This window comes from Molossus molossus, unplaced genomic scaffold (assembly GCF_014108415.1).
Source record: "Molossus molossus isolate mMolMol1 unplaced genomic scaffold, mMolMol1.p scaffold_m16_p_2, whole genome shotgun sequence".
NCBI lineage: Eukaryota > Metazoa > Chordata > Mammalia > Chiroptera > Molossidae > Molossus > Molossus molossus.
The window spans coordinates 144,861,175-144,888,030 of NW_023425355.1; the positions used below are offsets into that span (position 1 = coordinate 144,861,175).

Below are 26,856 nucleotides of genomic sequence, written 5' to 3' on the forward strand. Positions count from 1 at the left end.
AGGACATCCATGGTAAGGAGGAGAGGGACATCCATGGTGACATGGTTTGGGGAGGCGGCACAAGGACATCCATGGTGACATGGTTGGGGAGTAGGCAGAGGGACATCCATGGTGACATGGTTGGGGAGTAGGCAGAGGGACATCCATGGTGACATGGTTGGGGAGGAGGCAGAGGGACATCCATGGTGACATGGTTGGGAAGAGGCAGAGGGACATCCATGGTGACATGGTTGGGGAGGAGGCACAAGGACATCCATGGTGACATGGTTGGGGAGGAGGCAGAGGGACATCCATGGTGACATGGTTGGGGATAGGCAGAGGGACATCCATGGTGACATGGTTGGGGAGTAGGCACAAGGACATCCATGGTGACATGGTTGGGGAGGAGGCAGAGGGACATCCATGGTGACATGGTTGGGGAGGAGGCAGAGGGACATCCATGGTGACATGGTTGGGGATAGGCAGAGGGACATCCATGGTGACATGGTTGGGGAGGAGGCACAAGGACATCCATGGTGACATGGTTGGGGAGTAGGCAGAGGGACATCCATGGTGACATGGTGGGGGATAGGCAGAGGGACATCCATGGTGACATGGTTGGGGAGTAGGCAGAGGGACATCCATGGTGACATGGTTGCGGATAGGCAGAGGGACATCCATGGTGACATGGTTGGGGAGTAGGCAGAGGGACATCCATGGTGACATGGTTGGGGATAGGCAGAGGGACATCCATGGTGACATGGTTGGGGAGTAGGCACAAGGACATCCATGGTGACATGGTTGGGGATAGGCAGAGGGACATCCATGGTGACATGGTGGGGGAGTAGGCAGAGGGACATCCATGGTGACATGGTTGGGGATAGGCAGAGGGACATCCATGGTGACATGGTTGGGATAGGCAGAGGGACATCCATGGTGACATGGGGGGGAGGTAGGCAGAGGGACATCCATGGGACATGGTTGGGGAGTAGGCACAAGGACATCCATTGTGGACATGGTTGGGGAGTAGGCAGAGGGACATCCATGGTGACATGGTTGGGGATAGGCAGAGGGACATCCATGGTGACATGGTTGGGGAGTAGGCAGAGGGACATCCATGGTGACATGGTTGGGGAGTAGGCAGAGGGACATCCATGGTGACATGGTTGGGGAGTAGGCACAAGGACATCCATGGTGACATGGTTGGGGAGTAGGCAGAGGGACATCCATGGTGACATGGTTGGGGATAGGCAGAGGGACATCCATGGTGACATGGTTGGGGAGTAGGCAGAGGGACATCCATGGTGACATGGTTGGGGGAGTAGGCAGAGGGACATCCATGGTGACATGGTTGGGGATAGGCAGAGGGACATCCATGGTGACATGGTTGGGGAGGAGGCAGAGGGACATCCATGGTGACATGGTTGGGAAGAGGCAGAGGGACATCCATGGTGACATGGTTGGGGAGTAGGCAGAGGGACATCCATGGTGACATGGTTGGGGGATAGGCAGAGGGACATCCATGGTGACATGGTTGGGGAGTAGGCAGAGGGACATCCATGGTGACATGGTTGGGGATAGGCAGAGGGACGTCCATGGTGACATGGTTGGGGAGTAGGCAGAGGGACATCCATGGTGACATGGTTGGGGAGTAGGCAGAGGGACATCCATGGTGACATGGTTGGGGAGGAGGCAGAGGGACATCCATGGTGACATGGTTGGGGAGTAGGCAGAGGGACATCCATGGTGACATGGTTGGGGAGTAGGCAGAGGGACATCCATGGTGACATGGTTGGGGAGTAGGCAGAGGGACATCCATGGTGACATGGTTGGGGGAGTAGGCAGAGGGACATCCATGGTGACATGGTTGGGAAGAGGCAGAGGGACATCCATGGTGACATGGTTGGGGAGTAGGCAGAGGGACATCCATGGTGACATGGTTGGGGAGTAGGCAGAGGGACATCCATGGTGACATGGTTGGGGAGGAGGCAGAGGGACATCCATGGTGACATGGTTGGGGATAGGCAGAGGGACGTCCATGGTGACATGGTTGGGGAGTAGGCAGAGGGACATCCATGGTGACATGGTTGGGGAGTAGGCAGAGGGACATCCATGGTGACATGGTTGGGGAGAAGGCAGAGGGACATCCATGGTGACATGGTTGGGGAGTAGGCAGAGGGACGTCCATGGTGACATGGTTGGGGGGTAGGCAGAGGGACATCCATGGTGACATGGTTGGGGATAGGCAGAAGGACATCCATGGTGACATGGTTGGGGAGGAGGCAGAGGGACATCCATGGTGACATGGTTGGGGAGTAGGCACAAGGACATTCATGGTGACATGGTTGGGGAGTAGGCAGAGGGACATCCATGGTGACATGGTGGGGGAGTAGGCAGAGGGACGTCCATGGTGACATGGTTGGGGAGTAGGCAGAGGGACATCCATGGTGACATGGTTGGGGAGTAGGCAGAGGGACATCCATGGTGACATGGTGGGGGAGTAGGCAGAGGGACATCCATGGTGACATGGTTCGGGAGGAGGCAGAGGGACATCCATGGTGACATGGTTGGGAAGAGGCAGAGGGACATCCATGGTGACATGGTTGGGGAGTAGGCAGAGGGACATCCATGGTGACATGGTTGGGGGATAGGCAGAGGGACATCCATGGTGACATGGTTGGGGAGTAGGCAGAGGGACATCCATGGTGACATGGTTGGGGATAGGCAGAGGGACGTCCATGGTGACATGGTTGGGGAGTAGGCAGAGGGACATCCATGGTGACATGGTTGGGGAGTAGGCAGAGGGACATCCATGGTGACATGGTGGGGGAGTAGGCAGAGGGACATCCATGGTGACATGCTTGGGAAGAGGCAGAGGGACATCCATGGTGACATGGTAGGGGAGTAGGCAGAGGGACATCCATGGTGACATGGTTGGGGAGTAGGCAGAGGGACATCCATGGTGACATGGTTGGGGAGGAGGCAGAGGGACGTCCATGGTGACATGGTTGGGGAGTAGGCACAAGGACATCCATGGTGACATGGTTGGGAAGAGGCAGAGGGACATCCATGGTGACATGGTTGGGGATAGGCACAAGGACATCCATAGTGACATGGTTGGGGGGTAGGCAGAGGGACATCCATGGTGACATGGTTGCGGATAGGCAGAGGGACATCCATGGTGACATGGTTGGGAAGAGGCAGAGGGACATCCATGGTGACATGGTGGGGGAGTAGGCAGAGGGACATCCATGGTGACATGGTTGGGGATAGGCAGAGGGACATCCATGGGTAAAACAGGTACAGATTCCAGGCACAAGGAAGTCACGGGAGCTGGGGCTGTGGGCTGTGTCCAGTGCACACCTACACGACTCCAGTGTTGCAGGTCTTCCCATGATGGTGGTGGGTGGGCCGTTTTCTGGTGAGGAGCCTGGCCAGCATACCGCTCCCAGCCCGGTCAGAGCGGGCTTCCTCCCATCACAACCAAGCAGTCACAGGGAACACAGCAAGGACGCGCTGCTCTTCTTACAGCTCTGGCAGCACCCCACTCTGATCGCTTCTGCATTGTGCTCTCCCACCCCTCAGTCCCTCTAAACTAACCCCTGAAACCCAACTCTATGAAATTGTCTCCAGTGATCCCACACAGAAATACACTCCGCATCTTTGACTCCTATGGGACATCTTCTACTATCCCATGTTTCAGTAGACGTATTTGTTGGTGTTTTTCGCCCTGGGAGAGTATATACCACCTCACTGCAGAACGCACCCTCTTCCCTCGACTTGGTGGCTAAGTCAGTACTTTGCACGTCGGAAACGCTCATTCATAATCGTCGATTAGCGGATACTCATTTCAACAGTCGACATCCGTGGAATACTGGTTGCTTTGTTTCAGCGAGGTTTCTACTCTCTAACACAATGAAATTGGGGATCCAGTGCCTTAATGACTGAACATGTGTGACAGTGTGAATTTTGCAGGAACCTCGCTTACACCAGCATTTATTCTGATCGCTATTTTTTTTTCCCTGTTCTTTCGTGAAAGTGTCTGGTTAAATGCAAGGTAAGGAATTTTGTCCAGAGTATCAGCAGTGTCCTCTTTGTTGGTCCTTGGTCTCAGAGAGGTGGCGCCCTTTGCTTGTGGTCCAAAATCTTACTGGTTGCGATGCCATAAAAAGGTAAACTCTGGGGCTCCGAGGGCATCCTGGAGCCCCGTCCTCTCTGGGATTGTAATCTCCGAGATTTACAAAGTGCTTTTCAGGTCCCAGATCCCTTGCAGGGGCAGTAATCCCTTGTAGCCTGTGGCTTCAGTGGGGCACCGCTTTATGATGGAAATGACCTTCCTTTGTGCCCAAGCACACGCCCCGTTCCGAGTCCCTGTGGGCAGCCTCTCCCGGGGGCACTTTCCTGCCCTGGAATGTGACAGTAACAGTGCCCAGCTTTCCAGGTCTGATCTGAGGGGCCCCGCACACACTGTTGTCAGTTCTCCGCGAGCCTGCTATTTCACGCACGTCGAGTCACATTTCAGCACATGAGCGTGGACGACTGCCCTCTCCTTTGTGAACGGGCGGCAGGCTACATCATCCGTGGGGTGTCCTCACCCTGGTCCATGAGACACGGGGCCGTGGGGACTGTCACACCAGGCTTCCCGCTCCCCCGCCGAGCGCTGGCTGCGTGACCAGGGTGCACGGCCGTTTCTCGGCGTTTACCCTCCTCCGCGTGCTCGGTCCCAGGCACCCTGTGAACAAGTATGAGCCACTTCGCAACATACTGTCTCGTGCACAGGAGTTCACAGCCCGTGTCAAACAGTGTGACTTCAGTTGCACTCATGCCCTGCACAGATGGGTCACGGAGGACGTGTGAGGACCCGGGAAAGGGTCAGCGCTCTGGCTGCCGAGAGCAGAGATCAGCGTGTGCCGAGGGCGCAACAGTGCGCAAACAGCGTGCTCCGGGCCGGGGGCCGTCGGTGGGGAGCACGGCAGGCTCCCTGCAGGGGAGAAACGAGGTCACACCGCCGAAGGATGTTTTTTCGGGACCAGCAGAGAACAGCTTCAAGGAAGCGGTTCCCACGAGACCGAGGAAGTTTCGGCAGCACTCACTCCTTGCCAGACGTCCTCATGGCCACCCCGTGCGCTTCAGGCTTAGCCTGATAATTGGCGACCAGTTCTACCAGGGAACTCACGTGAGCAAGACTGTGTCTCAGAAGGCTGCACGGGACCAAAATAAATAAAATCGTGCCGTGATGCGAGGTCCCAGTTGGAGTAGCCTGTCCTGGTCTCTCTTGACGTCATTGTTTCTGAAGAGCATCTCAGTTCCTGTGACCAATGGGCCGCGTCTCTGTTGCATTTTATTCAAAGTCCCTCAACCTCAGGGCTGTTAGCACGTGTATCCGCGGGGGGAGGGGTATCCTGCTCCGTGAAACCTGGGGTGCCCGGCGGTTCTGGGCCACAGCCAGAGGCGTCGGGAGTGGGGTTCCCCGCGCATGGACAGCTGTGCAGTTGACTGTCCCTCCTGCTTCTGTCCAGTCTTCATAGGGTCCCAGCCTGCACACTCGTCTGCGCTGGGTCCCTGGACATGTGTACTTGCTACAAACAGTGCACATGTATCTACCCATTTCTTCAACGGCATTCAATGAGTTGCTACTATGTGCTGCTCCAAAGAGTGCAGTAAATGTCCCAAACACCCAGAGGTCCTGCCCCTTACATTCCGGTGGGGAATTGTACAAATAATGTTTGGTTTTTGTTTTTTCTCTATTGATTTTTAGAGAGAGAGGAAGGGAGAGGGAGAGAGAGATGGAAACACTGATGAGAGAGAACATGGATCGACCGCCGCCTGCACGCCCCCCACTGGGGATCAGGCCCACAACCTGGGCATGTGCCCTGACTGGGAATCGAACCGGCGACCTCGTGGTGCAGGGTCGACGCTCAGCCACTGAGCCACCCCAGCCAGGCTAAATAGTGCAATTTATTGCACATCGTAAAATCTAAATTTAATGGAGAATTGCCATGTAAGCAAGCAGTACTGTGGATGAATCTTTCTAAATTAAAAAAGAAAAAGAAAAAATTTGGTATCTGTGTTGCAAATGATGATGGATGGGAGCCGCTCTCTCCACCTATTTTATAACATTTCTCGGCAACGTCAAGTTTTTCTTCACTGGGCTTGAAGCAGTCGTCCAGGAGGGCGTGCTTGGAAACAGCTGAGCATTTTCACGCCCGAAAGTCTGAAACACTCGTGATCACTTGCGCTACTGCTTTTTGTAGCTTGAGGTGGTGTGTGCTCAGGACGTATAATAACCAATCCCACAGCCCTTGTCTCGGTGGTATTGTTTCTCCCGCACCCCCTCTCATGGAAGAGGGATGTGGGGCTGTCTCTTTTGCAAACCTTCTTTACGATGATTACGGTCACCCGGGGAGAGAGGACGTGTTTTCTTCTCGTGTGAGAGGAGACTGCAGCGGCTGCCGTTTGATGTTTGCCTCTTTGGCTGTTGCTGAGATCCCTGACCTGGCCAGGCACACCGTAAGGAAACCAAGCTCTGGCGCATGGATCCCGCCAAGATCCCCGCAGATGCCCACCTCGGGCTCTTCCCGGGTCGTTTGCACGGAGGGTTACTGCAGGAAAATGTGACATTGTCCTTAATGCCTTTTTTTTTTTTTTTTAATCATCCTCACCCGAGGACATTTTTCCATTTTTTGTTCAGGTAGAGTGGGAGGGAGAGAGAGGAAGAGAGAGAGAGAAACATCGATGTGAAAGGGACACATCGAGTGGTCGCCACCCGCACAACCAACCAGGGCCGGGGACAAACTGCAACCGAGGTACGTGCCCTTAGTGGGAACCGAACCCGGGTCTTTGTGGACCACAGGCCGACGCTCTAACCGCTGAGCCAAACCGGCCAGGGCCTTAATGCCTTTTGAGATGGACTTTAGACACCGCTGACGGACGGTTATTGGAAATGAGGCAGGCGTCCCCTTAAAATGGAACCTGAGACCCATCGCACGGGGCAGACCTCCGGCGGACACGTTCTGGATCCAGAAGACAGGCACGTGATGTGTTCTTCCTTAGCCGCAGACAAATGTGCCCGTTCACAGGCGACACGTGTCCCGAATGGGCCGCGTGACGGCCCTGCGAGCCATCAAGCGGTGGCCCTGCCGGTCCGGAGACCTCAGCGGATGCTGGCGTTCCCATGCGGGACGCGTGCGGACATGGACATGCATCGACACGCTGTGGCATGTTTTTCTAGCTCACACTTTCAGCGGGGACAGAGAGCAAGGATCGCACGGTGGTCGTGAGATGCTGTGAGCCAAGGGGCACCGGACACTTTGCAGCTGGACCACGCTTGGGGGCTGCCTCCGGAACGCAGTGCACTCTTGCCTGGGCAGAGCCGACCCCGCGTCTGTGAAGCATCCCAGGTCCGGCGGGCTGGTCCTGCTGCAGCGCAGCTCCCCGGTCCAGCCCCACGAAACCCCGGGGTGTTCTGGAAACTGCCATGGATCCCCTTCAGACGGTCAGGCACACTGACCTCCCTGGCTAGGAGCCAGCGTCTCCATGTCTCCAGGGCGAGGCGGCCGAGCGGCACACTTTCAGGAGTGGTAAACGGTGTTCGGGGACGTGTCCGAACTAGTCCATCGCTGCGACAAAGCGGCATTCTCTCAAGAATCGTTCTGTGCTGAAAACTGTACGTTTGTTGGGGAACATGCTTAAGAGAGGTGAGCATGAATGAACCTGGAGCCATCTCGGGGAGGTCCTGGAAAATATCTGCGAGGAGCTCAAGTTTCTTTTAATTATTATTATTATTATTTGTTAATCTTCACCGAAAAATATTTTTCCAATTATCTGTAGAGAGAGAGGAAGGAAGGGAGGGAGGGAGGGGGAGAGAGAGAGAGAGAGAGAGAGAGAGAGAGAGAGAGAAAGGGAGAAAAACATGGATGTGAGAGAGACGCATCAATTAGTTGCCTCCCATAACCGGGGCCAGGATTGAACCTGCAACCCAGGTACATGCCCTTGACCGGAAGTGAACCCACGACCCTTTGGTCTGCAGGCCGACACTCTAACCACTGAGCAAAACGGGCCAGGACACCTCAACTTTTAAAAAAATTCAAATAGCTAAATAGGAATTTTTAAAAACATGTTTTTATTGATTTCAGAGAGAGGAAGGGAGAGGGAGGAGGAGAGAGAGAGAAACATTGATGAGAGAGAAACATGGATCGGCCGCCTCCAGCACGCCCCCTACTGGGGATCCAGCCCACAACCCGGGCACGTGCCCTGACCGGGAATCGAACCAGCGACCTCCTGGTACAGGGGATGAGTGACACTCAGTCCACAGAGCCACACTGGCCAGGCTACACTCAAATTGTTCATATGCAACATTGAATCATCTAAAATATTCCCTTAGAAAATAGACTAATTCTTAATGAAATATATAAAATAAAAAAGGGATGTTCCTGTTTTTATCAAATTCTTTTTGTGTTTCCCTCAACTTTCTTAGGTTATAACTGACGGGTAGCGTTGTGGAAGGTTAAGGTGCAGGGTGCGGTGATTCGATGCACGTATATCGTAACACGTTTAGCACCCGCACGCGGTTCTTTGTCAAGTTTAGTAACGATCGGCATTTCCAGAAGTGGTTGAAAGGTTTCCGGGCCTGCATGGCCGAGATTACGACTCTGCACATCTAGGGCCGGCCGGCGCGGGTGGGCGTTTCTCATGACCGCCAAGGCCACGCTCATGATGTTGGCGGGCGGTCAATCGATACACTTGCGGTGGTTTGTCTCGTGTATTTTTTAAATTGGATAAAGTACCAATGGATGTTTGAAAATTACGTGTAGCCACAGATTTCCCAGTTTCTCATCAAAGTACATCTTTACTGCGAACCAGGGAGGTTATCAGAGAGTGGACAGGTAGCGTGATTTCAGTACACATCCTGGATGCTACGTCACACATGTTGGTCCTACTTGAGAAATGTATCAACAGTGAAGTAAAAAGCACGCAGGTGGGATAACTCTGAGCTTCTGGGGCCGGGGCCGCGCAGGTATTCAGACGACGGACATTGAACTGCACGTGACTATTAATTTTTACCAACTAAAACTTGCGTTAACTATAACTTGAGCCCTGGCTGGGTGGCTCCGTTGGTCGGAGTGCCGTCCCCCACCCCAGAAGGTTTCGGATTCAATTTCCACTTAGCCTAGGTTGTGGGTTCGAGCCACAGTCAGGGTGCAAACAGGAGGCAACAGAGTGATGTTCCTCTCTCACATTGATGTTGCTCTCTCTCTCCATCTTCCTCTCTTTCTAAAATCAGTAAAAACGTATCCTTGGTGAGGATCCCTCCCCCACTGTCTCTCCATCATTTTGAGAATCGAAACTCCATTCACAGGAATGTAACACTTTAGTTTCAACTGTGTGGCCCAGTTGCTACCTCTTATCTCTTACTGTTATATTTAGTTCTATACGTATATTATATATAGTACTATATGGGAATAAACTATGGATTATACATGTATCTGTATATACTTTTTTTATTCAACACTATTATTTATTATTATAACTGTTATTGAGCAGTGGATCTTAACTGTCTTCTTTGATATATTAAAATGCATATAGTAATGCATATATATGTGTGTGTGTGTATGTATATATATATACACACACACATACATATTCAAACTTTATTCTCTACTCTGAACCTCATGCCAGGTTTATTTACTATATTTTAATAGAGTCATTAAACTGGATGAATGTTGATGCTGTTGGCCTCACTGAGCTAAAGACACAGTTAACCACAATGTGTACGTGTGTGCGTGACGGTATATACAATGCAACTTCACTCAGTTACTTACAGGACAGAGTACAAAACAGAGGTCTGTGTTGCCAATGGAAGAGTAAGTTAGTATCAGAGTTTATGGGAAAAAAGTCGTCGGTAACGACAATGTTTACAAAGTGTTTCTCAGTGAATACAAGGTGTTTCTCCTGCAAGTCGTCCTGCCTGCCAGTGGCGGTCACCCCTTGTCGGGCGTGTCCCCTCCACCCGGGGAGGCTTTTCTGTGTCCGTTGTGTCGGAATGTGCCTGTGTGTGCCTTTTCTGCCCGGACGCTCTCTCGGGAGCACATGAGGCAGTGACCGTGAGCCACGCTGTGCTCCCCAGGAGGCGCTGGCACGGGAGGGGCGCAGGGGAGTTCTTTCTTCTGCTTCGTTCTCCTCCGTGTTGGTGTATTAACGCCTGTCGTTCCTCTCCCAGTGCCTGGAGCCGTGCAAGGAATCCTGGGACCTGCGCAAGGAGCAGTGCCAGAGCTTCTGCGAGGTAAGGCACCCGGCGTGTGAGGGCCCGCCGCGCGCAGTGGCCCTGGTGCGAAAGGCTCGCCGTTCTCCTGCAGCCTGGGAGTTCTCTACGGTGTGCGTGTGTGCATGTGTGTGTGTGTGCACGTATGCATATGTGTGTGCATGTGTGCGTATGTGTGCATGCACGTGTGCACAGGTGTGCGTGTGTACGTATGTGTGCATGCACGTGTGCACAGGTGTGTGTACGTATGTGTGCACATGTGTGCACATGTGCGTGCATGTGTGTGTGCATGTGTACGTATGTGTGCATGCACGTGTGCACAGGTGTGCGTGTGTACGTATGTGTGCATGCACGTGTGCACAGGTATGTGTACGTATGTGTGCACATGTGTGCACATGTGCGTGCATGTGTATGTACGTTTGCATGTGTGCATGTGGGCATATGTGTGTGCATGTGTGCATGCACATGCACGTGTGTGTATGCACGTGTGCACAGGTGTGCACGTGCGCATATGTGCATGTGTGCGTGCGCACATATGTGTGCATGTGTGCGTGCATGCGTAAGTATGTGCGCATGCACGTGTGCACAGGTGTGCACGTGCACATATGTGCATGTGTACGTGTGTGTGCATGCAAGTTGCACATGTGTGCATGTGTGTGTGTGCGTGCGTGTGTGAGTATGAGTGAATGCAGATCAAAAAGAAAAGCATTCTTGCACCTTCGTAAAACCTAGACACCCGCTGATTCCGGGATTGTTTCATCAAACAGAAAGAGAAAAAAGTATCACCTGTGCTTGGAAGTCTGGAAGCTTTGTACAGGTGCGAACGACGCCATCCCCCCTCCGTCACGGCCGCCCTGCGGGCCAGGCTCTGCCTGGAGGGACACTGCATGCCCTCTGGGAGAAGCCCCACTTTGTCTGTGGCAGGGCTTCTCCAACGTTTGCATCTCATCGGGCCCCCCGGCAGGGAGGCTGCCCCCTTGGCCCCGTGGGGAGGGGCGCCTTGCTCCCACTGTGCGCTCGGGCACGGTGAAGGGCAGTGCTGTCCTGCAGGACCGCTGTCTCAGAGCAGCGACTGCGTGGGGACCAGCAGGGCTGCACCGTCCCTGCGGGGCCAAGGGGCCCAGGCCCAGCGCAGCCCGGCCTCCGCAGAGACAGCCGGGAGGATCGGCCGGCTGCACCCGCCTCTCTGAGGAGGGGGTTCCCGAAAGCCCACGAGGGCTGGGCAAGGCGTCCAGGGTGGCAGTCACAGGCGCTGCCCTGAGGGTCCTGGGGGTGACGCCGAACATGTGCCCTTGTGACTTACGGGGCTTCCTTGAATGGAACCGGGCAGAGGGGAAGCTCTCTGGGCACCTGCAGATGGACTTGGTGTCCTTCCCAAGTGGCTGCTACTGAAGCCTGCAGCCTGTGTGTCCCTTTGAAAGCAGTCGGTCCCACTCTGAGCGCACCCCTGTGCCACGGGGAAACAGCCCCATCGACTGCACCTTGCTTGCCAGGTCCACAGGCACGAAGCCTCCTCCCTCCGGAAAACACCGAGGGGCACGCGCAGGAGCCCAAGGTCATCCACAGTCACCATGGCCTCCTTCCTCTGGGAAACGCGGAGGGGCACGCGCGGGAGCCCCAAGGTCATCCACAGTCACCATGGCCTCCTTCCTCTGGGAAACGCGGAGGGGCACGCGCGGGAGCCCCAAGGTCGGTGTGGCAGCCTGGAGGATGGGCCCTGGGACCTCATCCAACCGCCTGCCCAGCCCAGGTGGGAAGACCAGGGCACCTGCTTCTGACCGACGCGTGTGCCCAAGCACCGCTGCGCGACCTCACTGCACAAGGCCGGCAGGTGCTACGGGTCATTCCAGAAAGTGTTTGGTATTATTTACAAAAGCACAAAAGCGTTTCTCCACGACGAACACAGTCCACGTGGGACCTTCCGAATGTCACTTTTATTTTGCTCTGAAAGTTCCCCCGACGCTTGGCGTGTGGCGGGCAGGCGGGTGACCTGCAGCTGGCCACAGAGCGCCCGAGGCCCGAGGTCACCGGCAGGGGCGTCTTCAGAAGCATCTCATGCGGCGAACATCACACGCCTCCAGGGATGCAGGGGACCGGCCGTTCCAGGGCGTTCAGCGACGGCTCTGCCCAGGTGCCCAGCTCAGCTAGTGGTTTAGGGTGACATCAAATACCAGAAGGACCTCGGGTGTCCTTCCATCCCAGCCCTTTTCTGTACCGTGGATGACAGAGGAGCACACATCCCACTGTCTGCCCGCCCCCGAAAGAGCCGACCACCAGGTGTTTCAAGGACTTTGGCTCCTTCAGGGATCGTACCCCAAGTTTTCCAGCAGCTGTGCACTTCCCTAGATGAAACGGAAGCACTAGTTTTCCATTGCTGCCTAAGAAATTACCCCCGAACGCAGTGGCTTCAAAGAACCCACGTCACGATCTCGCCGTGTCTGGGTCAGGAGTCCTTCCTGCAGGTGCATGAACGCTGAGACCAAGGTGTTGGTTGGACTGAACTCTCTTCCGGGGTCCGGGCCACGGGAGAATTGGCCTCGGAGCTCAGTCCCCTTGTTGGCAGGTGCATGTCCTTGGGTCGTAGGACTGAAGGCCTGTGTCCTTGCTGGCTGTTGGCTGGAGTCCACCTTCAGTTCCTGGAAGTTGCCTGCCGGGGTCCTGTCCAGGTGGCCCCCGTCATAGGCTGCTCTCAAAGCGGCCATTGACCTATTCAAGGCCGGCAGGAGGATCTCGGTCACGGGCAGACTGAGACCGAGTCCTGTGTAACAGCGTAATCTGAGGAGTGACATCTCTTCACCTTTGCAGATAAGAGATCTTCCTTTCTTACAGCTGCATAGTACTCCACTGTGTACATGTACCACAGCTTTTTTATCCATTCGTCTACCGATGGACACTTGGGCTGTTTCCAGATCTTAGCTAGTGTAAATACTGCTCCTATGAACAAAGGGGTGCACATATTCTGTCTGATTGGCGTTTCAGGCTTCTTGGGATATATTCCTAGAAGTGGCATTATGCTGAGTGAAATCAACCAGTCGGAGAAAGACAAACATCACACGATCTCACTTATATGTGGAATCTAGTAACATGATAAACTGACAAACAGAATAAGCCCCGAGGCAGGGAGGCATGGGACAGACGGCCAGACCTAGAGGAGGGGGAGAGGAGGGTGGAGGTTAACCGAAGAACTTCCGTACACACACGCGTGGGCACAGACCACCGTGCGGGAAGGCCTGGGTGGGGCAAGGGCTGGGAGGGGGCGGGTACAGGGGGGATGCGGGGACATCTGTAACACTGTCAACAATAAAATCAAACCTGAAAACATGAGATTCAGGCCTCTTGAGATGTGAAACAGAGCGAAGACTCAGAAATAACACGAATCGGATGACCCGAGGCAGCGGCCGGGGCGAGGGGCCACATCTCGGTCTGCTGTGCTCTTACGACACTGCTTCCTCGTAGTATTCCGCTCTGCGCTCAACCGCGTGTCTGAGCACACACAGGCCGGCATGCAGTCCTGAGGCTCCAGGTGGCCGTGCTGTGTGGTCCATAACCCAGGGCGCCTCAAGGTCGGCGGCTGTGGGTTCATGCGGTTACGTCTGACCCCTGGAAGGGGGATATCATGGAAGGTCATTGGAAACTGTCTCCCTGGAAATTAAAATCTGACATGACTGTGAATGCTTCTGACCCCCCCCCCCCGGGGTATTAAAACGGGACCCGTGGGTCCAAATCATGATCTGCTGGGACAGAGAGGTTGATCACAGCCGGAAGGTGGGCACGACCGAGCCCAGCTCACGGGAGGGACTTGCGGACAGACGTCAGTCCACGGGTGAATAACTCAGGTCCTGGTCCGTTTAGTTGCTTTGGGTGTTCTCACGTGTCTGTGTGTCTTCAGTTTCTGTTTGTCTGGACGTACGTGTCAGCCTGTTATGTTGAAATAAAGTGAACTTTGCAAAATGGGATTCCTTATTGAGCATTTAAAATTTTTTTTCCTTTATTGATTTTAGAGAGAGAGGGAGGGAGACGGAGAGAGAGATAGAAACATTGATGAGAGAGAACATCGACTGGCCGCCTCCTGCACGCCCCCCACTGGGGATCAGGCCCACAACCTGGGCATGTGTCCTGACCGGGAATCGAACCGGCGACCTCTTGGTGCAGGGTCGACGCTCAACCACCGAGCCACAGCGGCTGGACTGTTTGAGCATTTTGAAGGCTGGTCATTCACTGAGATGAACCTAAGACGGTCGGTTATCACATTGCGTTTTAAGAATGCACACCAGGTCCATGTGGTCACAAACCTTGGTTGGTGTGACCGGGTGGGCAGTGTGGATGCTGTCCGACTTTTCTCTTCAGCTCAAGGTACGTGGGGAATGAACTGAAAGGCTTCATGGAATGCTTATGGATTTTTATCATTCTTAGGACATTTCTTTCACCTGTCTTCTTATAGAGGGAATTATCCTCATGATATCAAATTTTATGTCAGTCTATCAAAATGGAAAGTTTTGGAGAATATAGTTCCTGAACATATCAAGAATATTAAGTGACTTTTCAAGGTTCAGGAATGTATTGGCTAGGTAGAAGATGTAACATGTAGGTAGAAGATGTAACATGTAGGTAGAAGATGTAACATGTAGGTAGAAGATGTAACATGTAGGTAGAAGATGTAACATGTAGGTAGAGCATGTAACATGTAGGTAGAACATGTAACATGTTTGCCAACGTAATGTCGGGTATTTTTTTTTTTATCTTCACCCAAGGATATTTTTACATTCATCTTTAGACACAGTGGGAGGGAGAGAGAGAGAGAAACATCGACGTGAGAGAGACACGTCGATTGGTTGTCACCCGCACAAGCCCAGCTGGGGCCGGGGACGAACTGCAACCGAGGTCCGTGCCCTTGGCGGGGATTGAACCTCGACTCTTCGCCCTGCGGGCCGACACTCTAACCGCTGAGCCAAAGTGGCCAGGGCGACTTTTTAAATTTATTTTTCATAGTGAGGCTCAATTTTCATTGAATTTGTGTAGGAAATTGCAAAATCATCCCATCTGAGTGAAGAAAAGGTGCCTGTATATCCCGGGGCGAGGGCGTGAACACAGCGTGGTAGGTCGATGTTAGCTCATTTCATGGTGAAGGTGACGGCAAGGTCACCCACTGGGGCCTTGGGAAGGCTCAGGGAGGGGCGCACAGACGTGGCCCCGGTGGGCTGCAGCTGGGAGGTGGCCAGAAGCCTGTGTCAGCGGGTGTCTATGCAGCAGGGTCCATCCGGCCAGCACGAGGGACCAGTGCGGACCCCGTGCACAGGACTCTGAAGTTTAATTCCTTCCCCGCCTGCCTTGGTGGGAACAAACACGGGCGAGGGGGCGTGCTCGGGCCGTTCCTGTGGGCAGTCATCTTGCGTGTCCGCCTGGGGAAGACTGAACACATCTCTGCGCTGAGGGCGTGAGAACTCTTGTCGGGAGTGGAGCTGGAGGTACCTTGGGTGAAAAGCCCAGGTTTCTAGGCTGAGTCAAGTTCAGGGCAGAGAGGGGGAGACTCGCTTCTGAGAGGCCGAGGCCGGCTTCTGGGGTGATCCTGAGCCGCTCTGTTGGGGCGTGGGGGTGCACAGCACCTGGGAGTGTGTCTAAAATACAGGTCACGACTTACTGGGTGTGAGCAAGTCTGCATTTCCAGTCGATGTTGTTCCTACGTGAGCAACGACCCCCTTCTCACTCCGCAGCGTGAGGGTGTCCCCCTTTGATACTGGGGTTCCCCAGCAAACACTTTGAGCTAGCTATGAATTCGACGAAGTCTTTGGGGTTTCTTTGATGAACCCCTATAGAGAGAAAATGCGCAGTTGCCGACACTGATGAAAACTGAAGAAATGAAATGAGTCTGCAAAGCGAGAGTCGGTGCTGAATGTGGACTACAGCGCCCTTGAATACGTTCATTATGAAATCCTTTCCTGATTCTAACTCGGATTTTCTACACTGTCACAGTCATCACGCTTATAAATAACATGGATATAAACAATAGTGGGTGTTGGTGGCCTGGTGCATGTGGCTCGGCTGGCTGGGCTTAGTCCCGTGCACCGAAAGGTCGCTGGTTCGATTCCCGGTCAGGGCACATGCCCGAGTTGCGGGCTCGATCCCCAGTAGGGGGCGTGCAGGAGGCATCGATTGATGTTTCTAATCTCCGTCCCTCTCCCTTCCTCTCTTTAAAAATCAGTGCAAAAATATTGTTAAAAATATTTAAAACCAGTGAGTGCTGTTGCCAGGGGAGAATCTGAGCGTCGATGCCCCATACAAGGGGCACGATTCCCTTCGTATAAACAGTACAGTGAGCCAAGGAAGAGTCGGCTCGGACAGATTTGCAAGCGAAGACGAGTAAGCTGACAGACGGACATTGTTCTCATAGGAGACTGACTTCCCTAATAGTCATGTTTCTGATTTTCTGCTCCTTTTTATTTTCTTCATGGGCAGGGTCTACAATCTGCCTGGGAACCCAACTAATCGTAATCACATGTAATAAATGAGTACGTGTAATTGCATTTCAGAGCACGTTATAATTGCGTTTCCGAGCGAGACGTCGGGAACACATGACTTGAGACTGCTTTTTCCTATTTCATGCATCCTTGGGATTTAGATGCGGTCTTTGAAAGCTAGCACTGACGCTGCTGTTTTCTGCAAACGGTATAATGTCTTATTTTATAGAGATTATACATGCACATTAAAAAATTAGTGTGACAGACTAAACAGGAGAGTAAAACTAAACCGTTCCTTCAAATTCCGGACCCAGAGTGGCCGTGGTTACCTGCGCACGCGAGCTGACCTCGCAGACCCAAAACTGCTCCCCTTGGAAATCCCACCTCAAAGCCGGGCTCGTGCCGGGTACCCGGAAACTTGGGTTTTGGAAGGGGCTCACCGTTCCCTACCTGGTGGACAGACTCCCGCGTCCTACAGTGTGGTGGACAAGGAACACCCGATTTTCTTCTGGGAGTCTGGTGGTGTGGGACAAGGGGGGCGGAAGGCGCTGATGTGAGCAGCCCCCACCAAAGCTCTGACCACTGAGCTCCAGTGCAGGCCTCCGGTCGGCAGCGTTTCCCAAGCGTTTTCATGAGTCACGGCACAGGAATTGGCGCGTCTGGGTGCCTCCAGCAGGAGGGGGCTGGGAGCTGCACCCCGTTCCCTGGGACGTCTCCCCATGAACCCCTTCCCTCCTGGTTTCCCTTCGCGCCGTTTGGCTGTAGGAAGTCAGAGCACAGCTCTGGGTTCAGTGCTGAGCGTCTGAGTAAATAAGGAACTGGGGCGTATTCTTGGGGACCCCGACACACACCATCAGGCAACCATCTCTCTGTGCAAGCTGCATTTCAAAGTGTTTTTTTTTTTTCTTTATTGAATTTTAGAGCAAGAGGAAGGGAGAGGGAGATAGAGATAGAAACATCGATGAGAGAGAACATCGACTGGCCGCCTCCTGCACGCCCCCCACTGGGGATGGACCCACAACCTGGGCATGTGCCCCGACCGGGAATCGAACCGGCGACCTCTCGGTGCAGGGTTGATGCTCAACCACTGAGCCACACCAGCTCGGCGCAAGCTACGTTTTAATCATGCTTAAACTTGAACATTGTTTCAATGTAACAGAAGTAAAAGAAACTGCCAAAGTTCGGGGTGGGGGGAGAGTATGAGAAATATTATGGGGTTGAAATAATTATATTTTAAATTCCACACTTGTTTTGATTATTTGTGATGGCCTAAGATGAAGGGCAAAGTAACTCTGCTCACATGTTTCTTCCAACACCTCCTCCTCCTCCCTACAGATTTTCCGAAATTATTTTAAATTTTTCGTTTCAGTACATCCAATTCTCTTTCTTAACTGTAATTCCCAGTTTATTCAATGCCAGTTTTTTATTTATATGAATGATAAGGTGGTTAATAACGTATTTCTATTTGTTTCCACTTGGCTTTTTGATTTTGATCATACGTGTTTTGAAGAGGAGTCGAGGTATTATTTTCTCTGAGGTCGTTCATGCCAAATGGAATGGCAGACGGTGCTTTTTCTCACGTACTATACACGTATATGCTTTATTTCCCGTGGATACTGAATATCATGTTAGTCTCTCTGTTCTTGTTTCTGTCTGTCCGTGGGATGGCTGAAGGTTCCTGTGGCCTGGTTCTGTGACGAAAGGTCATGGTCAAGGGTCATTCTCTGCGTCTTTGTCTTTGAGAACATTTCTGTCACACCTTTATTTGAAGATCCACAGCGGAGTTTTTCTTATACTTACTTTACATATATGTGCCACTGTATATCATATTGATATAAACTACATATTTTCTCTGAGTCTTTGTGTCTGAGATTATTTCTGTCACATACAGTTTTGAAGAACCACTTAACTGTCTTTATATATTTATGTATGTACTGTATTTTTCTTCTTCTTATATAGCCATTGCTCTCTTGGCTTCACACATTAAATTTTGTAGAGAGAAATTAATGTGGGGGAAACCATATATTCTCAGCCATAATCATCTTGCCTTTTCTACCTAGATGCCTGAAAAAATCGTATTTATGTTCTTGAAGTTCAATAGCAGAAACTATACTTCAGTGTTTCTTGTTCTTATCAATATTCCTGCAATATGCCTGCCTTTTTGATGTACATATACATGGCTTACATATATACATGTATGTAAGTATGTGTATGTATGTCCACACACACACATGCATGGATATATCTATGTATGTAGTTTTTTCTCTGCTCTAGTCCCTGATCTCTCAGGAATGTGAGATCTCTCAGATGGTCCTACTGGGAAGCAGGTTGAGAGCCAATAGCTTAGTGGTCTTGTTTCTCTACCTGGACCTATGGACGGCCCTTGGGAAAACATGGCTATAATAGTAACCTGCACTCTTAGTTGTTGGTGATTTTGGAGAAATTATAATCTCCCTGAGCTTCTCTTCCCTTATTTGCAAAATGCAAATTATAGCGGGTTGTGGGAACTGGGGAGGAGTAAATGAGGTGAACAAGTAAAGCACCTGGTAGAGGGTGAGGGACATAGTAGACCATCTACACCTGTTAGTGATTAACTGACACTGCTCTGGGGATGGAGGGGATGGTGGGGGGACGATGATGTGATGTGATGACGATGATGATGGTGAGGGTGGTGGTGGTGATGATGTGATGTGATGATGGTGATGATAATAGTGGTGGTGATGATGGTGAGGGTGGTGATAATGATGATGTGATGTGATGTGATGATAGTGATGATGATGATGATGGTGATAATGGTGGTAGTGAGGGTGGTGATGATGATGTGATGTGATGATGATGATGGTTGTGATGGTGGTGGTGGTGGTGATGATGGTGAGGGTGGTGGTGATGGTGATTATGGTGGTGATGGTGATGATGATGATTATATGATGTGATAGTGATAATGATGATATGGTGGTGGTCATGATGGTGGTGATGGTGGTGGTGAGGGTGGTGATGATGATGTGATGGTGGTGGTGGTGATGATGGTGAGGATAGTGGTGATGCTGATGATGGTGGTGATGATGATTATGTGATGTGATAGTGATGATGATGATGATGTGGTGGTCATGATGGTGATGGTGGTGGTGGTGATGGTGGTGATGGTAATGATGATGGTGATGGTGGTGGTCATGGTGGTGATGGTAATGAGGATGGTGATGGTGGTGGTCATGGTGGTGATGGTAATGATGATGGTGATGGTGGTGATGGTGATGGTGGTGGTGGTGGTGATGGTGGTGATGGTAATGATGATGGTGATGGTGGTGATGGTGATGGTGGTGATGGTAATGATGATGGTGGTGGTGGTGGTCGTGGTGGTGGTGGTCATGGTGGTGATGGTAATGATGATGGTGATGGTGGTGATGGTAATGATGATGGTGGTGGTGGTGGTGATGGTGGTGGTGGTGGTGGTGATGGTAATGATGATGGTGGTGGTGGTGATGGTAATGATGATGGTGGTGGTGGTGGTCGTGGTGGTGGTGGTCATGGTGGTGATGGTAATGATGATGGTGGTGGTGGTGATGGTAATGATGATGGTGGTGGTGGTGGTGATGGTGGTGGTGGTGGTGGTGATGGTGGTGATTATGACAACCACTGTGCACTTACACAATATAATCTGTGAATGTGCATGCGTGTCAATGACATGTATCTGTTGCATGTAAAGCTATCTCATGGGTCATAATCCCTTAGGAAATTAGTATAAAAGATGACTTCTTTAGTGGGAAAGAAAGCAAATGCATTTACTCCATAAACCGTTGAAGGAACTTTTGGACGACATAAGGATTTGAGCTTCCTTTGCGACGTCTTGGGGATCAGACCTCACGTGTTGCCTTGAACCGAACTGTTGTGATCTCTCTCAGGCTCGGTCCCCCAAGAAGAACTACGAGTGTGTGACCAGCTGCGCGTTCCTCAAGTACGTGCTGGCCGTCAAGCAGGGGGACTGCCCGGCTCCCGAGAAGGCCAGCGGCTTCGCGGCCGCCTGTGTCGAGAGCTGTGAGGTAGACAGCGCATGCTCCGGGGTTAAGAAGTGCTGTTCTAACGGGTGTGGGCACACCTGCCAGGTACCCAAGACGCTGTACAAAGGTAAGAGCCGGCGCGTCTGGGGGCGCACCGCCATGTCCCTGGGGTTCACGTGTGCTGGGTGTCACCCGGAGACACCCTTGTAGAGCAGCGTAAAACGAGAGGGAAATGTTCCCAGTGCCAAGCAAGCATCTGCGAACAGTAACCGACCCTACAGCTCAGCCACCATGAGCTCGTGTTGGAGCACAGCAAACCCTTCCCAGTCATGCCTTCCAGACTTAACGCGCAGAACGCACGGCATGAGAGCAGGAACTGGTTTCCGTGTTTTTCTCCCCTGAGAATCATAAGTCCCTCAAGTTCCACAGAATGAATAGATTCACGTCCTTGCAAAATAGGCCGGCGGTGGGCACCCTCGAAGAAGCCGCCAGCGTGGTGGTTTGCCTCCGCGCATAATGCAAGAACGCAGGGCACCGTGCGGGCTCCGAATGTCTCGATGAGAACCCAGAGAGGCCAGCCGCGGGCACTGCCCGCTTCCCGCGGGGACCCAGCTTGTCAGACAGCTGAGCAGGAATAGTGTTCACACCTGCCGGGGGTGCCCACCGCCCTGCACGGTCTCTGCTCCGTGCTCCTGGCTTCGTCCTCCTCCGGAGCGACCTGCGTGCTTGGAGGCCAAACCGCGGCTGTTGCCTTACGTGCGGTCCCGTTGCCCTCGGAGGATCCCGCGAGACAGATGCTCCTGCTACCTCCAGGGCCCAATTTCCAGAGTGAAATAGAGAGAATCCCTTTCTAGTCCTTCATTTATTCATCACGAGTTGAAAGTAATCTCTCTCTGTTCCCCTCTCTCGCCCTCACTTTCGTCCACATGCTTCAGTGTATGTTATTTCTGACCACAGGTGAGCTCGTATAAACACCTTTGTGTAGGGCAGGATTCCCAGCCATCGCCCGTGCTGAGCTACGTGAAGGGAATCGTTTGCAGAAGTCTATTTCTGCGCTCACACAGGTCCCGGACGTCCCGGGCCCTCCCCTCCTCCCTCCCCCTCACTTGGAGACTTGTCACCTGAGGTCAAGCCATCCCTGCTGTCTCCCCTTGGCCCCTAGGATGCTCGGAAACCCGGCCGAAATACCCCGTGTGAAGTTCAGAGTCACTGTGTCCCTTCCCGTGGTGCTGCGTTCCTGGAGTAGATCTAAGGTGTCGCTGTTTTCCCGCCTCTCGTTATACATGCTCAGCATCGCTTCTGCAGAGCCTAACACCGTGCCGGTCAGTGTGTGGCCAGCACACGTCCTCCGTCATCACGGATGGTTGGCGATGTGAGCGTTGGCCCTGCCCGTAAACACAAGATGCTTTTACCGCAGTGGTCAACTCACACTCATCACACCTCGTGTAGGGCACTTTGAAGAGAGACTATAAATTAAAATGTGCTTTTTCCATGCAAGTGTTGGCGAGGCGGGATGAGTTTCAGACGTGCCGGGACCACGGGGCACGACGGAGCTCGTCGGCAAAGGGCTTTGCGAAGACACCTGCGGCGCGAGCCTGCGCCGCCCTGAGCGGTCGGGCGTGTGCGGTGCTGGCCAGGGAGGGGCGGGGGACTTGGATTTTGGGGGGAGGCAGTTCGTGCCGAACCAACCACAATCAGAACCAACACCGTCTGTGGACCTGACGAGGTCTGCAGGATGCGTGTTCGGATGACACGGTGTGGTTTGGACCACAGAGGGCCTGAGCATACATGTGTGTGCACGCGTGTGTGTACACGCATGTGCACACATGCCTGTACACGTGGGGACGTGCGCCTTGCTCTCCCGCAGCGTTGGATGGAAGCAGTAGTCGTGCAGTGAGGTGGCTTTCGTGTCCTCTGCGGGAATGAGCTAGTGCGTTAGGTAATCGGGGTGCGGGGGCCAGTTGGATCCTTTCCCGGACCGTCTAGCTGCTGAGCCGGGAGGGTCCCGCTCACCAGCCTAGCAGGAGCCAGACCCGTGCTCAGCCCCACAGAGGAGTTCCAGGCTGCCACCGGCCCGGGCTCTCGGGGACGGGTCCTGGCTGGTCCAGTGCCGGGCTTTGCGAGCACAACGTGGATGTCGCCTGTGGGAGCCATCGGGGTCCTGGTCAGCTTCCAGGGCCCCGGGACGACGCGAGTGGAGTCGGCCGGCCCTGCTGTGGGGGCTTGTGCATGGTTCTCCTTAGGGACAAGGAGCGCGGCCACTGGCTGAGGGCCCGGGAGCTCTGGGCGGGAGCTCTGGCTGCCCATGGGCGCACCGTGCCCTGGGGCTTGGGGGCAGCAATGCGCCTCACTCCTGGGACCAGCTGAGCCTGCTCGCCACTCTTTGCTTTTTTTAAAAAATCATCATCTGAGGATTGATTTTTAGAGAGCGTGGAAGGGAGGAAGGAGGAGAGAGACAGACAGAGAGAGACGTCGATTGGTTGCCTCCCTCATGACCCCAAGCGGGGCCAGGGATAGAACCGCAACCGAGGTACGAGCCCTTGACCAAAATTGACCCCGTGACTCTTTGGTCTGCGGGCCGATGCTCTAACCCCTGAGCCAAACCCGCCCGGGCCTGAGCTGACAGCTTCGAAGAGCTGTCCATCCGAAGGGCTCATTCTCAGCAGGAAAGGAGTCGAAGGGCAGCCGTGTCCTTGGGTGGGTGGCCTGGCCCCTGGTGCAGCCAGAGGTTCCACCCGAGGCACTTGGTCCCGCGTTCATAACAGTGTCAGAAAAGAGCTGCGCACCCCCTGCCCCGGAGGCTCCTATTCCGAACGGTGGTTCTAGACTCGTGTCCTCAGCAGACAGCGTCCACGCACCGTGGGGGGAAGTCAGAATGCGTGGCGCCGCTGCCCTACGACAGCTTCCGGAGCCACGCACCCACCCCTGCCCAGCGAGACATTAAAAACTCCTCCTTTTCCCACGGGGAACCCTAAGCCGGCAGGGGAGAGCCCCAGCCACCATCCAAGGGGTCCGCAGGACTCCCACTTTGGAAATCGCTCTTGTAAGATTGGCCCACCCGAGAGCGTTGAGTTTATACTATTTTCCTGAGCGAGATCCAAGGAGAGCAGACTTGGAAGCCACGCGGGGATGACCTGGGGAGTCTGCAAGGGCTCGGAGCATGCTCGTGGGGGCCACGCTGACGCTGTGCAGGGTGCCCCTCCTGTCAAGTCCGTCGTCACCTCGCCCCATGCAACCTGGCGACAAGAAGAACCCCCCAAAACACACTGCTCCGTAGATGACTGGGGTGGGGGGATCCGGAACCGATTTAGACCTTCTTAAAAAGTGAGAAAGCGAAAAGAACAAGGGTCCGGCTCTTCGGAAAGGGGGCAGTCTGACCCCCGTGCCGGAGATTTCCAACGGGAAGCCTGGATCCGCAAGGAGGTGGCGCGTCCTCCCCGGCGGCAGGGGGATTCGCCTGTGGGTCTCCCTCCCCCACCGGCATCAGGTGGGGTCCCACGCACGTGGTTGTAACTGAAATGGTCCTGTCGCAGGGGTCCCCCTGAAGCCCCGGAAGGAGTTACGGTTCACAGAGCTGCAGTCCGGACAGCTGGAGATCAGGTGGTCCTCGAAGTTCAACATCTCCATGGAGCCTGTGATGTACGTGGTGCAGAGGCGGTGGAATTATGGCCTCCATCCCAGCGAAGACGACGCCACGCAGTGGCAGACGGTGGCCCAGGTAAGTGCTGCAGAGACGCTTTTCTGGAGGGAATGCCCAGGGCACACCTGCGACCCCAAATTACCTCGCTCCACGAGGATCCAAATAGCCTGCAGTGATGTCACTCGGGGCCTCTGCTGAGAGTCAGGGTGACCGATCCATCTAGAAACACGACTGTGCCTTACTTTGCCCAACATCCGTGCGGAAGGGAGATACTCTTCTAACCCGAGCGCGGACACTGATTTCCTGTAGGACTCCATTCGCGTGTGATAAGCTTGCAACCGACTAGAGTCACGGAGACGCAACCCAGTCGGGACTAGTCGATAGGATATCTGATCATCCAACGGGCTTCTCTTCTGTGTCTGAATCTCGGAGGCTGAGATTCACGTCCCAGACGAGGTGGGAAGCGGCCAAGGGCTCGTCTCTGCCAAGTGCTTTGCCCGGCGCCCTGGTCCTTGGCCACGTGACGCCCCGCTGGACGGTCGCACGCCGGCGTTCAGCTCAGCGGGGCCCTTTGGCTCCGTCTTCCCAGGAGGGAAGCACAATATTTTCTTTCTTTTAAAGAGCTGATAAGCACACTACCCGCTGCAGGATGCCTGCGGACACTTTTCGACACAGACTCCTTCCCCACATGCACCTCCCCTGGGAAAGAGTCTCAGATCAGCCTCCTCCAACAGCATCCCCACTCTCGTCTCTCAGCAAATATAAGATCAGTGTTCGTCTCCAGGTATCTGGGAGAGTCGTTTGGGTCTTTGGTCTGTCGTCATAGCCTCCCCAAAGGAGAAACTCGAAAATAACTTAAAGACCCCCCCAAATAAAGGAGAAGTTTGGATATAAAGGAAACATCTTAAATTGGGGGGGAAACCCTGATCATATAAATTGAAAAAATTTTTTTTCTTGATTGATTTTAGAGAGACAATAAGGGAGAGGGAGAGAGAGATGGAAACATGGATGAGAGAGAACATGGACAGGCCGCCTCCTGCACGCCCCCCACTGGGGATCAGGCCCCCAACCTGGGCATGTGCCCTGACCAGGAATCGAACCGGTGACCTCTTGGTGCAGGGTCCACGTTCAATAACTGGGCCACACCGCCCGGGCTGGTCACATAAATTTCATAATTGTATACCTATTTTGTGGGGAAAAAAAAATTACTTTAATAAAACACAGAAGTGTTCAAAATTCAGCCTAAAATTCTCTCTGCTTCCGACGCGGAGCGCCCTGACGCAATGCCGTGATCTCGTCTGCATCACTGAGCCCAACCGGCCAGGGCAACGCCACCATTCTTCTCAATAAATTCTCCTCAACTGAGGGCGGGTTTAACTCAGTTCGACTTCCCGTCTTCATCCGCGAAGCCCTGAGTTGAGTTCGGCCCCGGGCAGAGACGGGCATTTATTCCTGCCATTCAAGGGGCACATTTTCCCTGCTCACAGCAGGTGGATGTCCCTTCGCCCCATGACGGAGGGATGATATGTTGGGACGGTAGCCGTGGAGAGAGCCAACCCTATGGTTCGTCCCCGTGTCCCGTTTTTGTCTGTCTTTCTACTGGACAAGATATATTCACACGCCTTCCCCTTCGCGAACCCGACAGGTCCCTCCCTTGCTTACGTCCTTGACTCAAATTTAAAAAGGAGGAAAATAGCAACAACCGAAGGTGTTAGCGTTGTTCGAGGCTGTGTGTTCCCACACTTCCTTCCAGATCACCGTGGGCCTGCAGGTGTCTCGGGCCTTTGCTCTGTCCCCTAAAGGTGATCTGCCTTCTTCCCTCTGACGTGAGGATCTCTGTCGGCAAGTCTGAATAATCACTGCGGACATCCCTTGGGTGCTGTGTTCAGCCCAGATTTGAACACAGCCCAGACGTTTGTCGAGGGCCTGGCTTGCAGGGATCTTCCGCTCTTGGGGGTGACAGGTCTGTGGACAGCTTCGGGTGGTGGGGAGTCTCCTGGCCGTTCTGGGACCCTCCAGCTCTGCTCACGGCTGACCATCGGACGCTCTGTCCAGAGGGGCGGGGAGGGCCCGGCTGGCTGCACTGGCCAGTGAGTTAGTGATTTCTAAACAGCCCCGTGGATGTGTTAGAATCAAAGGGTTCCCTGTGCTTCCTGATCCTCCTCAGACCACAGATGAGCGGGTGCAGCTGAGCGACATCCGGCCCAGCAGGTGCTACCAGTTCCGCGTGGCCGCGGTCAACGTCCACGGCACCCGGGGCTTCACGGCCCCCAGCAAACACTTCCGCTCCTCCAGAGGTCAGTGTCGCTTCCTGCCCGCACCCTGCCCTCCTGCCCGCACCCTGCCCTCCCGCTCGCACCCTCCCCTCCCGCCCGCCTCCCTCCCGGGCGCACCTGCCATGCAGAGTCATCGTGTCCCCATGCCCATGCATATGGTTGGGCACCCGGTGGCTGCTGCTCCTAGCAAGTGGGACCAGAGGTGTTTGACAGCACCCGTGAATGTCAGCCAAGGGCATCCTGGCTCTGC

General features: G+C 53.8%; 1 protein-coding gene across 1 annotated transcript in view; it reads left to right on the forward strand.

The window, feature by feature from the left end:
- ANOS1 (anosmin 1) overlaps positions 1-26,856 on the forward strand; it is a 163,637-nt gene that overhangs the window by 108,269 nt on the left and 28,512 nt on the right. The window contains exons 3-6 of the mRNA XM_036271760.1: positions 10,199-10,261; positions 20,595-20,817; positions 24,224-24,408; positions 26,498-26,627. Coding sequence (XP_036127653.1) covers positions 10,199-10,261; positions 20,595-20,817; positions 24,224-24,408; positions 26,498-26,627 — 601 coding nt within the window. The remainder of the gene's footprint in view (positions 1-10,198; positions 10,262-20,594; positions 20,818-24,223; positions 24,409-26,497; positions 26,628-26,856) is intronic.